This window comes from Anas platyrhynchos, chromosome 4, assembly GCF_047663525.1.
Source record: "Anas platyrhynchos isolate ZD024472 breed Pekin duck chromosome 4, IASCAAS_PekinDuck_T2T, whole genome shotgun sequence".
In the NCBI taxonomy this organism is placed as follows: Eukaryota; Metazoa; Chordata; class Aves; order Anseriformes; family Anatidae; genus Anas; species Anas platyrhynchos.
The window spans coordinates 60,745,945-60,757,714 of NC_092590.1; the positions used below are offsets into that span (position 1 = coordinate 60,745,945).

The window sequence follows — 11,770 nt, forward strand, 5'->3', positions numbered from 1 at the left end:
TTAAGTGATAGAAACCTCTTCGCTCTTCAGTTTGATTCTTCTTTTCCTAGCAAAGACTGAATTAGCTTTGTGACAGAGTTGTGCTATGCCATGTAGGGAAACTTCTGTCAACAACCCTGAAGTTGGATGAACTCTGGCTTCAGCCATCATCTACCCTGTGAGAGCACCTGAGAACTCACAAGAATCAAGTGTGCTCACACTTTCCCAGCAAGCAAGCTAAAAAATAAAAAGTAAAATTAAATTAAAAAATGTAACACTTACTGGGATAATAGGAGATTCTTAAAAAAAATATGTCAGGAGAAGAAGTACATGTTTGAATGGGAAGGGAATTACAACAAAAGGTAGAAAAGGAATAGCAAGTAACAGAATGGTGTTTTGGAAGAGAACATCATAAAAGTCAAGTATTTTATCTGTCATTAATAAAGCCAAATGATATCTGTAAAAATAGCAAATTAACACCTCGACTTTATAAATAACACTCATTGCAAATACATTCTACATAGTGTACATGATTTTGCAGTGGTCAAAATGTTTGTCCCACAATCAGATACTAAGAATAATCCAAGGAAAGAAGACAGCATATTCAAGATAAGCATATGTGCTACACCTATACTCAACAACAATATTTGTTAGGATACAAACCGTAAAAACTGTAGGTTATAGAGTGCTTCTTTCTTCTGAAATCTGAAAACATCATTTATTCAGAACCTATTGTTAAGAGAAGCACCCAATTAGGGTAAAGATCTTTAGCAGGGGCAATTCTTTACTAGGCTGTTCTGATGATCAGTATGCTTACCATAAAAGTGCTTTCTAAAAGCGCAGCCCAGCAGCCAAGTGGTTGACACCTTTATGAAAACGTATTTAAGGTAAAACAGCAGACAAGCAGAGTAAGAAAAAAGAAGTGAGAAATAGTAACATGAATGATCAGAAAAGAATGAGGGCAAGGAAGCACTTCAGGCACTGGAGTAGTCTGTGGAGAGGACCATTGCAGAGCAGATATTGACACTGCAACCCATGGAAGACATCACAGCACCTGGATTATTTCCTTAAGGAACTGCAGCTCATGAAGAACCCACACTGGATCAGGTTCTCCTGAGAGGAGCTGCAGCCTGTGGAGAGACCACGTTGGAGAAGGGAAGAAGTGTGAGGAGGAAGGAGCAGCAGAGGAACTGCTACGAACTCTCTATAACCCCACTCCCCACGTGCTGCTAGGGGGCTGGGGCAGATGAGTAAGGAATGAAATTAACCCTGGAAAAAGGAGGGGAGAGGGGAATGTTGGAATGTGTTTTTTGTTGTTGTTGTTGTTCACTTCTCACTATCCAAATCTATTATAATGGCAATAATTACATTAATTTTCCCTGTTTTTATCTAGACCCATGAGCTTCTTTATCCTATTTTTCCCCCTTCCTATTTGGAAGGGAGAAATGAGAGAATGGCTGGCACTACTCGCAAAATAAATGAAATAAAAATACACATAGGTTTGAAAAGAAGAAATTTTAATGTACAAATTCACACTCACCATGTTATATTTTGCATAAGAGAGCACAAATCTGCAGTGGTCTCTCTCGGTATAAACTTCTGTCATGTTTTCATAAAACCACAAAAAGTAATTTTCAAACTAGGGAGGAAACTGTAGTGGTCTGCATGATTTAGCCTATTCATAATTTTTTCTAGAAGTGTTTACAGATTAACCACAAAAAATAATTCTTCTTCCCTTTTCTCAAGGAAATAAATATTTCACTTCTAAACTTAATCCTTCAGCGCTCTAACAATCTGTGCATTGTTACCAAAGCACCTTTTGTCAAAACTAGCATTTTTTTTTTCCTCTTGGCATTCCAGCCAGTAGCGTTTGTTGCTCCTCATGCGCCCACACAGCATATTCAGAATTCTTCTCCAGCGACACCCACAGGCACACTTCAGTGTAAGAAGAAACAGCTGAAGAGTCCATCTTCAGTTCTGCCTTGCAATGCACCCAGCCAGCCACATTACTTTCTTCCAAAGGGATCAGACCACACTTTTAACCCTATAAACCAAATACAAAAATGACCAGCAGTTCATAAGTAGTGTTGCGGAAAAAAACAAACTTGTCTTCTACTCCAGCCTTGTGGACAAAAATTGAAAGAATCTAACGTTTTCTGCACTGAGCTCTCAGCCCTGCTTAAGACTGCAAAAATATTTAGAAAGTCAACTTCATCTTGACTTTAAGCTTCAGATAATGGAAAATCTATTACACCCACGTGTAAGGTGTTCCAATATTGTTGGAAAAAAAAAAAAAAAAAACACTAGAACGGCACCTTGGCTGGATTTTGCTTTCAATTAGTGGGTTTCGTAAATTCTTATTGGCAGCTAAATTTGAATTAAAAAGTTATACTAAGGATGATTAGTCATCAAGTACCTGCATCGTGGATAAATGAGACAGTCCAATCTTCTTTACTATTTAATAAATAGGCAGATTTAACAGACTCCTATTTCATAATGATTTCCTGCTCTTCTTCAACATTTCACCACCTTCTTGGAAAGCAAGTCCTGCACTGACGAATTAACTGATGTGCGTAGTTAGGACATGGCATTAATCCTATTGGATTTTCCCCTGCTGCTGCTGTCAGGCTTTTCTAAAAATAGGAATAAGTTACCCTTTAACATATTCGAATACAAACTGTTTCATCAAGACAAGCATTCTTGTATCTTTAAACAAGAAATGCCAACCTTGCACAGTGAATTGCCAACTCTGTTACCTAAGAGACAACAAACTATCAGGGATGGTCTGATATACTACAGGTTTGTTCCCCCCTGCTTTTCTACCAACAAGAGGTAGAAAAGCACGGGGGAATAGCAGGTAACAAAAAGCTATTATTGTTGCATTCAAAACTTCCATTTGTGCTGTGGATTTCTACCTTAACCCTCCTCCCACGAGGCTGGAAGGTACTGATAAATTCTTCATAGATTGTGGTTAAGCTGAGTTGTAAGGCAGTACTCAACAAAACAAGGGTACAACAGGGTATTTTCTACAGCTACGGCCTGGACCATTCATGGTTCCTTTACTCTGAGCAGGTTTTCTTGTGTGGAAACTGTTTAAGACTGAAGATTACCGAATAACTAAAACTTCACTTGGCCAGTTAGATCAACTGAAAACAGGTCTAGTAAATACATAATTTGTAAGTTTTCTCAACACTTTCATGGTAAGTTTGTTATACATGTGCTCTTTCAATGTAATCTTCACTGTATTGTTTAAATCTATAGAAATATTCGGGTCTTACTTCAGGAAGACCTTTAAAGCGATCAATGGAGACACGTGAATCGAGTATACCTGGAGGCTGAATATCCTCTTGAACAATACCAGCTCGGTTTATTGACTGTTCTTTCTCTGGAAAACAAAACAGAAAGAACACTACTTATAAAAAGAAAATACCACACACCTTGCCTATTCCTAATAAAACAACACTGAAAATTACATTCATTCTGAATCCTACACAGTAAAATTCTGGTGAGTTATCTGTGCATGCAACACAAATGGAGCCTTCACACGTAGCAGAGAAACTAATAGCTAGTCTGCTCTGAGAGATTGCAAACAAATTGTAAGATAGTCATCTTGAAGTAATGACTACTTTTTTAAAAAATGCTGCAATACCTGTTGTCATGCCATAACTTAAGCAATGACCAGTACTTTTAGGAGCTACCCCTCACATGCTCAATGTAAAACTCCTCAAAAGATTTATTACTTCCAGAATCAGTGATCCCCATCTTCAGGTCCTGAAAAATCTTTTGTCTCATCACACACAGTTTTCACGGCAGCATCTATAAAATTACTGCTGGCAAACTTCATGAAACTGAGTATGGGGTATATTTTCCATAGAGTGGACCTGTCTCAGTGTTTTTGTTTGTTTTTTTAAATCTAAACACTTCCAGAAAGAGAAACGGGCAAAACTATATCATTTTCCCTATTTCCCTCCCCTTTTTTCCCCCCTTTCCAGTCAAGGGCTTTACTACTGTAGTGCTTTGAAGCAGGAAGTCAAAGCTTGTCTGGATTATTAGCCTTTTGTCAATCCCACTGAACTTTTTAAGCCTCTAAAAAAATTGTTGTGTGCACTGTCCCAGGGGAAACTCTGAACTATGCCCACCTTAAAACTAGAATTTTTCCACATCCTATCACACTGAGAATGCACAAGCACTGCAAGTGATCAGGCTGTCTAGGTACATGCCTAAGGCACTAGCAGGAGTATCACTGATCCTAGTTGCAAGGGGACAGGCACTCAGTTCTGTCCATGGAGAATAAGAATTGCTGTTCCATACTCTTTAGTATACAAAAGCTCAATCCATTTTCAAACAATAGGGTGTAAAACTCAGAGAAAACAGAACCGGTTAGGGCAAGGAATCAGACTTACTCCTAGACATGGAGGAGAAGGACAGCCAAAAAGTATGAGATGGATGCTAAAATGAGAGGAGAGGCAGAGATCAAAATAGGAATCAATTTGAGAGGTCTGTCTGAAACACAATTGGGGTGAACAGAAAGAGCTGTTGGCTGGTCAGGCAAAGAAACTGACACAGACTGTAACAGATGAGAAACACGGAGACCAGACTGGCCAATTGGGAGACTAGGATGGGGCCTGGGAGCAACTTGGAAAATGGGTAAAACAAAGAAAGAAAAATGAGAAAAAGCCAGTCTCAGTGGTAGGACAACAACCTCACAGGATGGTACAGCAGAGCCTCACAATTCAGTAAAATCATGGATTCTACTGTGAAAATGCCTTATTCCCATCTGGCCTCAACCCAAATAGATTCTGTCAACCAGCTGCATTAATTAATCTAAATGGAAGAGGTGGAAGGATCTCAAGGTTTCAATGCTGCCTAAATTATGTGTTTATTATGAGGAACAGTCTATTTTAAAACTAGTCCCAGACATGAAAATATCAGGAACATCGAAGCTACAAGCTGAGGTACTAAAAAGCTATAAAATGATAGCACTTCTATATGAAATTAAGTCAGAAACCCCTGTGTGAACAATTTATGGTACAAATTAGCAATTTGATTACATGCTGTTTTCCCAAATATCCTCCACTTTATTTGTTAAACCGCTAGGAATTGCCTTTGAAGATGTGTGAGTATCACGTGGAAAAGACTTGCTCCTGAGCATACCGTGCCTCACTTGTGCAGAATTCAGGTGACACACAAAAAACCCAAGATGGAAGAAGGAAATTATGGCATTTTATGTTTGCAAAGTTGAATGGCACTCACGAACTACAATTCATTCTTGCCTCTTGCAGGATTACTATGGGCTGCAAACCCACATGTCCGACTGCAGACCCAGCTTCTCAATACACAGAGATAACGAGTATTCACCCACAGCTCAAGTTAACTGGGGGCTGTGTTAGGCTTCTGTAAGTTTTGTTGCTATACAGCTTACTAGATTGTACTCAGAAAATTAAATCCTCTGCAGCCCAAACACTAACACTGGTATTTTCCCACCACAACCATGAAATCCCATGTTCTCCTCTAAGAGTTAGGTGAATGTTTGTGCTGCTCTCATGCAACTGGTGAGCATCAAAAAGAGCACAGGGAATATCCTGAGGTGGAAGGGAAGTTACTACGGGTGCAGCCAAAGGAGAGCTTGAGCAGAATGTAATAAATAAAGTCTAAAATCAGGCACTAAATAGCAAGTGTAAGTACTTACTAACCGTACACTGCCCATTTTATGTGTTAAATGGAGACTTAAAAAAATTCCTGACAGGGAACATTTGCTCATGTAACTCACAAGCACAGGTGATGAAGTATCCACTGGCTCTCTCCCTTCTTTAAGGAAGGATCACACATCATAATTTTGGAGACCACACCACGTGTAAAAAGGAGTAAGCTAAGCGAAAAAGAGTAGGGTTTTTAAACGGGCACACAGGGGAGAACACCTGTCCTTGGGGTCAGTGTCCAGCTTCACAAACATCGCCTCCCTAAATAATCCCCGCTGCTTTCCAGCTACATTTCACTTCACTCCCAACGCGAGGCCAAAGTCCCTCGGAGAAGATCAATGAGTTTGCCGCCCTGTTTTTTGTCGTTTTTCCTAGAAACCCCCTCCAGCTGCCTCGCCGGGCGGCGGGCAGACGGCAGGAGCCCCGCGTGGCAGCGCCGTGCGACCTGTGGGGACGTGGGGACATGGGGACACGGCTCCCCCCGGCTCCCTGCGGCCCCCCGGCACTCACTGTACTCATCCGGCAGCAGCAGCGGCCTGAAGTAGATGGGGTACAGGGCAGCCCCCACCACGGCCACGAAGCCGCCGAAGATGCCCAGCGTGCGGCTCAGCCCCGCCATGATGGCGGCGGCCCCCTCCTCTTCCTCCTCCTCCTCCTCCTGCACCGAGGCTCCGCCGCTGCCGGTTCCGGGGCTGATGGCGGCCGCCCGCCGCCGTGCTCCTCGCCTCCCGGTGCGGCACGGGTGGACGGGGCACGGCGGGCTCCCCGCTGGCCGGAGGGGACGCGAGGGCGGCGGCTGCTGCTGCTCGGGGCGAGCCGCTGCCCTGCCCGGCCGCCGGCTCCTCCTCCTCCGGGAAGCCGGATCCGCCGCAGCCCTGCCGGCCGGGCAGCGGGCAGCGCCGCCACGCCGATGGGCGCCTCCTCGTCCTCCTCCTGCTGCTGCTGCTGCTGAGGCGCCGCGGCAGCATGGAGCCCGCCGGGCTGCCCCGCCGCGTCCCCCCGCTCCTCCTCCTCCTCCTCCTCACGGTGAGTGGCGGAGCGCCTGCCCCGGGCGGCCGTGAAATGGTGGCGGGGCTGAGGGACCGGCCCCGGGGGGTTGGGGGGCTCGGGGCTGTGTGTGGTGAAGCCCTTTAAACTGGACCATGTTAGCTTGAACCGCGTTAAACTGGACCCCTGAGGGGTGGAAGAGGGGGGTGCCTCTGGGGTCTGCCTCGGGGCGCATCAGCCGCTGGAAACAAATCGGGTTGTAAAGGTGTCTGCTGAGCTGAGCTCCTTTCCCCTTTTTGCCGCTGCGAAATGCAAACTCCTGTCCCAAGCCTTCGTGTGCGTACAGATTGGGGTCCATAGGAGCAGGTCGGCACCCTGTTGTGGCGGGTCTGCTCTTCAGGCATCCCAAAGCAGCGCGACGTGGCGGCTGTGTGCAGGTGAGGGACTGGGGTTACCTTCAGGCATGGTGTGACCCGGTGTGATCCCAAAGGGCTGTGTGGAATTTCTGCAGGGGTGAGCTCTTACCTGCTGAGATCGTATTCCAGCCAGTGAAGGCACCGTTTCTGTAGTATTTCACCACTGAAAATGCTCACTTCCCTACTAATCGTAGTGATTTTCTCCCACAGCGATTTTACTCCAGCACTGGTGTGATGGCGTGGGCTAGATCGCTCCCTCAGGTTCAGCAGGTTTAAGAAAAAATCCAAGAAGAAAACTTGGACAGCTTTTACGATCAAGTTGCCCCACACAATGAAGCCTCTGTGCATGTCTTACTGAGCCCTGCCTGTCTCATGATACCATTTTTAATCTACCATAGCTGGCCTGTTTACTACACTGGGAAAATTTTACTTTTAAATCTCATAATCGCACTCATTGTGTAATCCTTTCATCCTAGCTCTCTGTAGCCAAAGATTACGTGCAATTAACCCTGTGTTGTCTGGGGTAATGCTGAAGGAAGTGATGTTTAGGGTTCCTCACAGACAGACTTGTTTAATAGGCGTGCTGCCAGCACATTGGAGAGCAATGCACAGGGGTAACCAGGTGGGAACACACTCAGCCACTGTCCAGAAAAGTTTGCTGTCCGTGGTCTGGCACAGCTGCATCGCTGTGGGATCACTCCGGGGGTCTTTGCACTGTGCTCCTTGCTGGATGGGCATCCTGGAGGATTTATTAGGTGTGGTGCAACAGCACACCAGACTGTGCTTCGTGCATTTTTGCAGCTTGTGTCTCAATACCTGAGGCACCACAGAATACAAAGGAAAGGTTCTTTAGGAAGCCTGTGCAAGCCATTTTGCAGAGCGGGCACTGAGGGCAGCGCAGCTGAAGCTGACCTTATGCATCAGTGGTCACGCTTCGTCATGCTTAGGTGCTCCAGGAGCAGTCTGTACTACAAGGAGCTGGCTTTGAGTTGCCGTGCTTACTGCCTTGGGATATCCTCACCACGGGGGGGAGAAAAAAAACAAAACACCAGCGTAATTTCTGCCAGAGTCAGCCTTTCGCTGGAAGCCGGATGGCCACATTTCACATCCTGCTGCGTCTTTGCTAATGAACCCTGCCAGACCCAAGCTGTCTTTGCTGGGAGCCAACTCCCATATCTCTGTGTTGGAGGAACCCCTGGGAAAACTGAGAGCTGCCTGGATGATTTTTAACTTTAAATAAGTGTATGCAGTGGTAACACGATGATTTGTAGCGTCTACCTGGTAGACTTCAATGTTTTCTGATAACTAAATGACATGACTTCTATAATCTGGGGACCGTGCCATAAGGAAGATCATAATAAATCATACAGATTAAACTGTTTTCACATACTGTTTATTGCAAGATCAAAAAATGTTTGATAGATATGGATGGCATCCATCAAGTAGAAGAGGTTTGGCATGATTTGTGTTTGCCGTTGTGTCCGTTCTTTAGCAATATCTATAGCCATAAAAGGCTTATATAAGAAGCATATCATAATAGTAGCTGTGCCTGAAAGGTATTGGAGTCAAAATCAAGGTTCTCTAATCAGCTTTCTAATGTGTATTTGTGCAGGTGTTTTATTGCAGGATGTGGTAGTAACTTCCAACGGACACCAGCCCCTTACTGCTATTCCTTTTTTATTCCCTTCAGTAGGTCCATCATAAAACACATTATCAACAACACGGGCCTGGAGATAGATTTGTTAGGGTCAAATGAATATTTCAGTGCGCTTTGCCACTAGTGACTGAAATGCTAACTTGGTTTTATAGGATTTTATAGGATGGGAGATAAGACAGAGGGAGAGGCTGTTACTCTGAAGAAACTACCTACTGTAAAAAGCCTAGATCCTGACATCATGGAGAGTTTTTCATTTTTATGGCATTTTATTTGGTCAAAATATACATTTGGGGGCTTACATGTATTTATGAATGCTCAGCATTACTGCACATTTGGCTTCCTGTGTCTCTTGTCAGACACAAGAAGATAAGGAACAGGCGGTTGTTCTTGTGGGACGTAATTTGAGCGACAAGTTCAAAAAGACCTATAAAAGTAAATAAATCTTGTTATCTAGAGTTATCTAGTTGCTAGCAGTGATAGCCACCTTTCTCATCCACAAGTTCCTTCACTCAGCTATGTCTTCCAACTTCTGCTTTGAATAAAGGGGAAAAAGAGAACATTTGGTCATACAATGAAATCTAAAATTATCTGTAGGAAGAAGGAGGTAGTACAGGTAAACTTAGTTGTAGCTTTTCCTATTTTTTATGGATTCACATGTTTTGCAAATGATTTTTTTTTTTTTTCAGAGTAGCTTTAAAGGAGCGTCAATGCATTTGTAAGAAGTAAAAAGCAAAATGATTTATCATAAGGGATTTTTACTGATCCCCAGCTTGGAGCATGGGCAAGGTTTTGTGCTCCAGGTTCACAGCACATGCTTCTAATAACTAGAAATGTACATGCCACATGGTTGAAGCTTTTAAATATTTTGAGAATTGCAGTAAAAAAGCCATCAGTCCAAGGTAGATATCCAAGATACATTTCAATTCAATCTATTTAAGCTTAGCAAAGTTAAAAGTCTCTAAAAAAAAGAGCCTCTTATTTTGAGTAATCCTAACTACCCACTTGCCTGGCAGTCCAAAGTAGCGATTTGGAATGTTTTAGACAGATCAGGGAATCTGGCAGCAGTGCAGTGACAGTGGCTGGCCCTCCGAGCCGAGTAATCCTTGGTATCCTGGCAGCACATCAATCCAGTCACTGACTGCTGAGCAGAAAGAAAAAAAGCAGATTGAAGCTTTGGAGACGAGAACTTCAGCACAGAGGATAATCCTGGTGGGTGTCCAAGAACTCACAAAGTATATCATGGGCATAGCTAGAGAGAGCAAAAGCTGTCTGCTGGTCTCGCTGCCCAGATTTGTAAACCCATTTTGTGGATAGGAATGTTTCTGATGGATGTTCTTAAATGCTTTAAGAACATGGATTCATTCTCAGGAAACCACGGAGAGCTGCTCTAGTTGTTATTCCTGCTCTTTGGATACCCGCACGGGAGGTAACACAACTAGTTAACTTTTTAGAAAGAGGGGAATACCAGGCTGCAGCAGTGCCAGCCAGCAGCGATAGGATGAATAAATGCCAACACACTTCTGTATGTATTCTTTAGTCTTGATCATGGGAACTTGTGTAAATAGCATGACGTGAAAGTCAGTATCTTAGTAGACCGGATTGCACTTGCAGGAGGATACACCCTATAAGTACATTTTCTTGGGAAGCATATGTGGCTTTGAGAAGTCAACCTAGGTGAGTTATTATTAAAACCTTGATGGTATCTCCTTAGTAATTCATACCTACTTGCTGTGTGAAGGAATCCTGGTATTTTGGAGTCCGAGTACTGTGTGTAAACCTCCTGCTTCTTCAGTGTCCTATTATTGTTGACAGTGTATTGGTAATCTTGTACACGTAGGTTCTCTGGTTAACAGGATGGTTTCACTGTTTGTTTTTCCTTCCAGAATTTTATGCCATCCTTTGGAAAGGAGACATTACGGACAACAGCTGTTACACCACAGTTTGAACGAAACGTGGATTATGCGGACTTCATTCATTTAAACATTTTGGAAAAGAAAGTTCTTAACAATTCTGAGGTTTTAGTTCAGTATTTATGTTCTAAGCCTTGCATCGTCAGCTTGGAAGCGGTAGCTTCCTCAGAGTTCAGGACTGGTGTACCAGTATACAGAAGGAGGTGGAAGGATGAGAAGAACCTTTACATTAGTCAAACTCGACAAGTGCATTTGAAGTTCCCAAGCATCATGGTTTACAGGGATGATTTTATCATCAGAAACTCAATAATGGTGCACAGTGTGATATTATATGCATGGATTAGTCACAAACCAGATAGCAGCTATGATGTTGAGCAGAATGAAAGCTACCAGGAGGCAGTAGCCAAAAATTACACTTTCTTAGAAGCAGTTCCGCCTTTTGAACGCCCATACAAAGACCACAAAGTCTGTCTTCAGTGGGGTGCTGACTATCTGTGGATGCTCCAGGCAAACAAGATACCCCAGTGCCCTCATGAAAGCGGTATGTGAAATGTCACTTTTTTTTTTTAATTTCTTCTGAGGGGACTAACAGGACCCAGATAACATCTCTGTAAGCTGTTAACATTTATTACAGGTATGCACTCTGTATGTGGAAAGATTTACTTGGCCCACATTGACTATGTAAGCTTAGTAACTACAGGGTTGGAGCTTCAAATGACCGAAGTCATCTTGTCTCTCATAGTCAGCTTGTTTAACCACAGCCAGCCTGGAGATCTCTTGCAGCACTGCCTTTCATTTTCTAAGTATATTCACAAAATATTTATTTAAAACTCACTGAGGTTAGTGGACACCATTCCTTCAAAGAGAGTTGTTCAGTCCCATACTGCATTATTTCAGCGTCAGTCCTGCAGTTCTTACATACATAACACTCACGTGGGTCATCTCATGTTTTCTGCTTAAGATGAGTGCCATATGCTTGGAAACGGATTTTTTTTTAAGACTTTGCAGTGAAATAAACATTACAGTAATTTTTTCCTTTTTTTTCCTGAAGTCATAATGAACTGTTTCTTATTAAAATGAATAGTTTTAAAATTTAAAATATTTTTTTAATAAATTTATTCT

At 43.2% G+C, this 11,770-nt stretch overlaps 2 protein-coding genes across 5 annotated transcripts in view; one reads left to right on the forward strand and one right to left on the reverse strand.

Annotated features, from left to right (window-relative positions):
- Positions 1-1,479: 1,479 nt before the first annotated feature.
- SMIM20 (small integral membrane protein 20) lies at positions 1,480-6,434 on the reverse strand. Of its 3 annotated transcripts, XM_072037729.1 has the most exons (4): positions 6,189-6,329; positions 4,383-4,428; positions 3,258-3,364; positions 2,030-2,612 (listed from the first exon to the last, which is right to left on the reverse strand). In XM_072037729.1, exons 1-4 carry the CDS (start codon positions 6,195-6,197, stop codon positions 2,502-2,504), a joined length of 273 nt encoding a protein of 90 aa, XP_071893830.1. In that variant the 5' UTR covers positions 6,198-6,329; the 3' UTR covers positions 2,030-2,501. The 3 variants fall into 3 exon arrangements, with proteins under 3 accessions (XP_005019324.3, XP_071893830.1, XP_071893829.1); XM_005019267.5 differs by lacking the exons at positions 2,030-2,612; positions 4,383-4,428 and adding an exon at positions 1,480-2,023 and having other exon boundaries at positions 3,308-3,364; positions 6,189-6,434; XM_072037728.1 differs by lacking the exon at positions 4,383-4,428 and having other exon boundaries at positions 2,042-2,612; positions 6,189-6,434.
- SEL1L3 (SEL1L family member 3) overlaps positions 6,374-11,770 on the forward strand; it is a 38,512-nt gene continuing 33,115 nt past the window's right edge. Inside the window, exons 1-2 of one of the 2 annotated variants that reach the window (XM_027457292.3) lie at positions 6,374-6,704; positions 10,622-11,189. In XM_027457292.3, the coding sequence (XP_027313093.3) occupies positions 6,645-6,704; positions 10,622-11,189 (628 nt within the window). In that variant the 5' untranslated portion in view covers positions 6,374-6,644. The remainder of the gene's footprint in view (positions 6,705-10,621; positions 11,190-11,770) is intronic. The other variant, XM_027457291.3, reaches the window with a different exon arrangement.